The following is a 558-nucleotide window of genomic DNA, read 5'->3' on the forward strand; positions in this document are numbered from 1 at the left end:
TGTTTTTTGCGTGCCGCAGACTAATAACAGATATATTATGTTTTTGGTCTGTATCTAAGCAAGTAATGAAGAGAAGTTAGCTTCCGCCTTTTAAAAGTTTGTTACGAACTCAAGCCACGCAGCTGTTGTTTATGAATGCTCTCTAATATCGGAATCGCTGTACACACGCCTCTGCGAATTGAAACAGACGAGTACTTCGAGGACGTTTCGACGATGCCTTAGAGAGAGGGCGAATTGTAGTTGAAAAAGTGGTATTAGTTTTGGAAAGAATTACAAACGTGCTATATATTTGGGCTGTGTGTGCGACTCACCGCGGCAACAGACACAATTTGCTCCATTACAGGTTGAACCTGTTAGAACGTCATCACACTGCCTGGAATCCACACACTTTCCCTGGCATGTGGATGTGGCAGGGCAGGTAGCAGGAGGAGGAGAACAACATTTGCAACCGGTGCCTGAACATCCGTTGTTAATTTCCGTTTCGCCTTGTGCGCAAGTTTGCTTGCAAACGCCCCTCTGAGCAGTGCAATTGGGCTGTGCAGTGCATTCTGGAGATAC

The 558-nt window shown here is 45.7% G+C and overlaps 1 protein-coding gene across 1 annotated transcript in view; it reads right to left on the bottom strand.

Annotated features, from left to right (window-relative positions):
* Window positions 1–558, bottom strand: part of LOC119591727 (balbiani ring protein 3-like) — a gene marked incomplete in the record, with an annotated part of 83,966 nt that overhangs the window by 21,816 nt on the left and 61,592 nt on the right. Inside the window, 1 exon segment of the mRNA XM_037940476.1 lies at window positions 279–548. Within this exon segment, the coding sequence (XP_037796404.1) occupies window positions 279–548 (270 nt within the window).

Source organism: Penaeus monodon, chromosome 29 (assembly GCF_015228065.2).
Source record: "Penaeus monodon isolate SGIC_2016 chromosome 29, NSTDA_Pmon_1, whole genome shotgun sequence".
In the NCBI taxonomy this organism is placed as follows: domain Eukaryota; kingdom Metazoa; phylum Arthropoda; class Malacostraca; order Decapoda; family Penaeidae; genus Penaeus; species Penaeus monodon.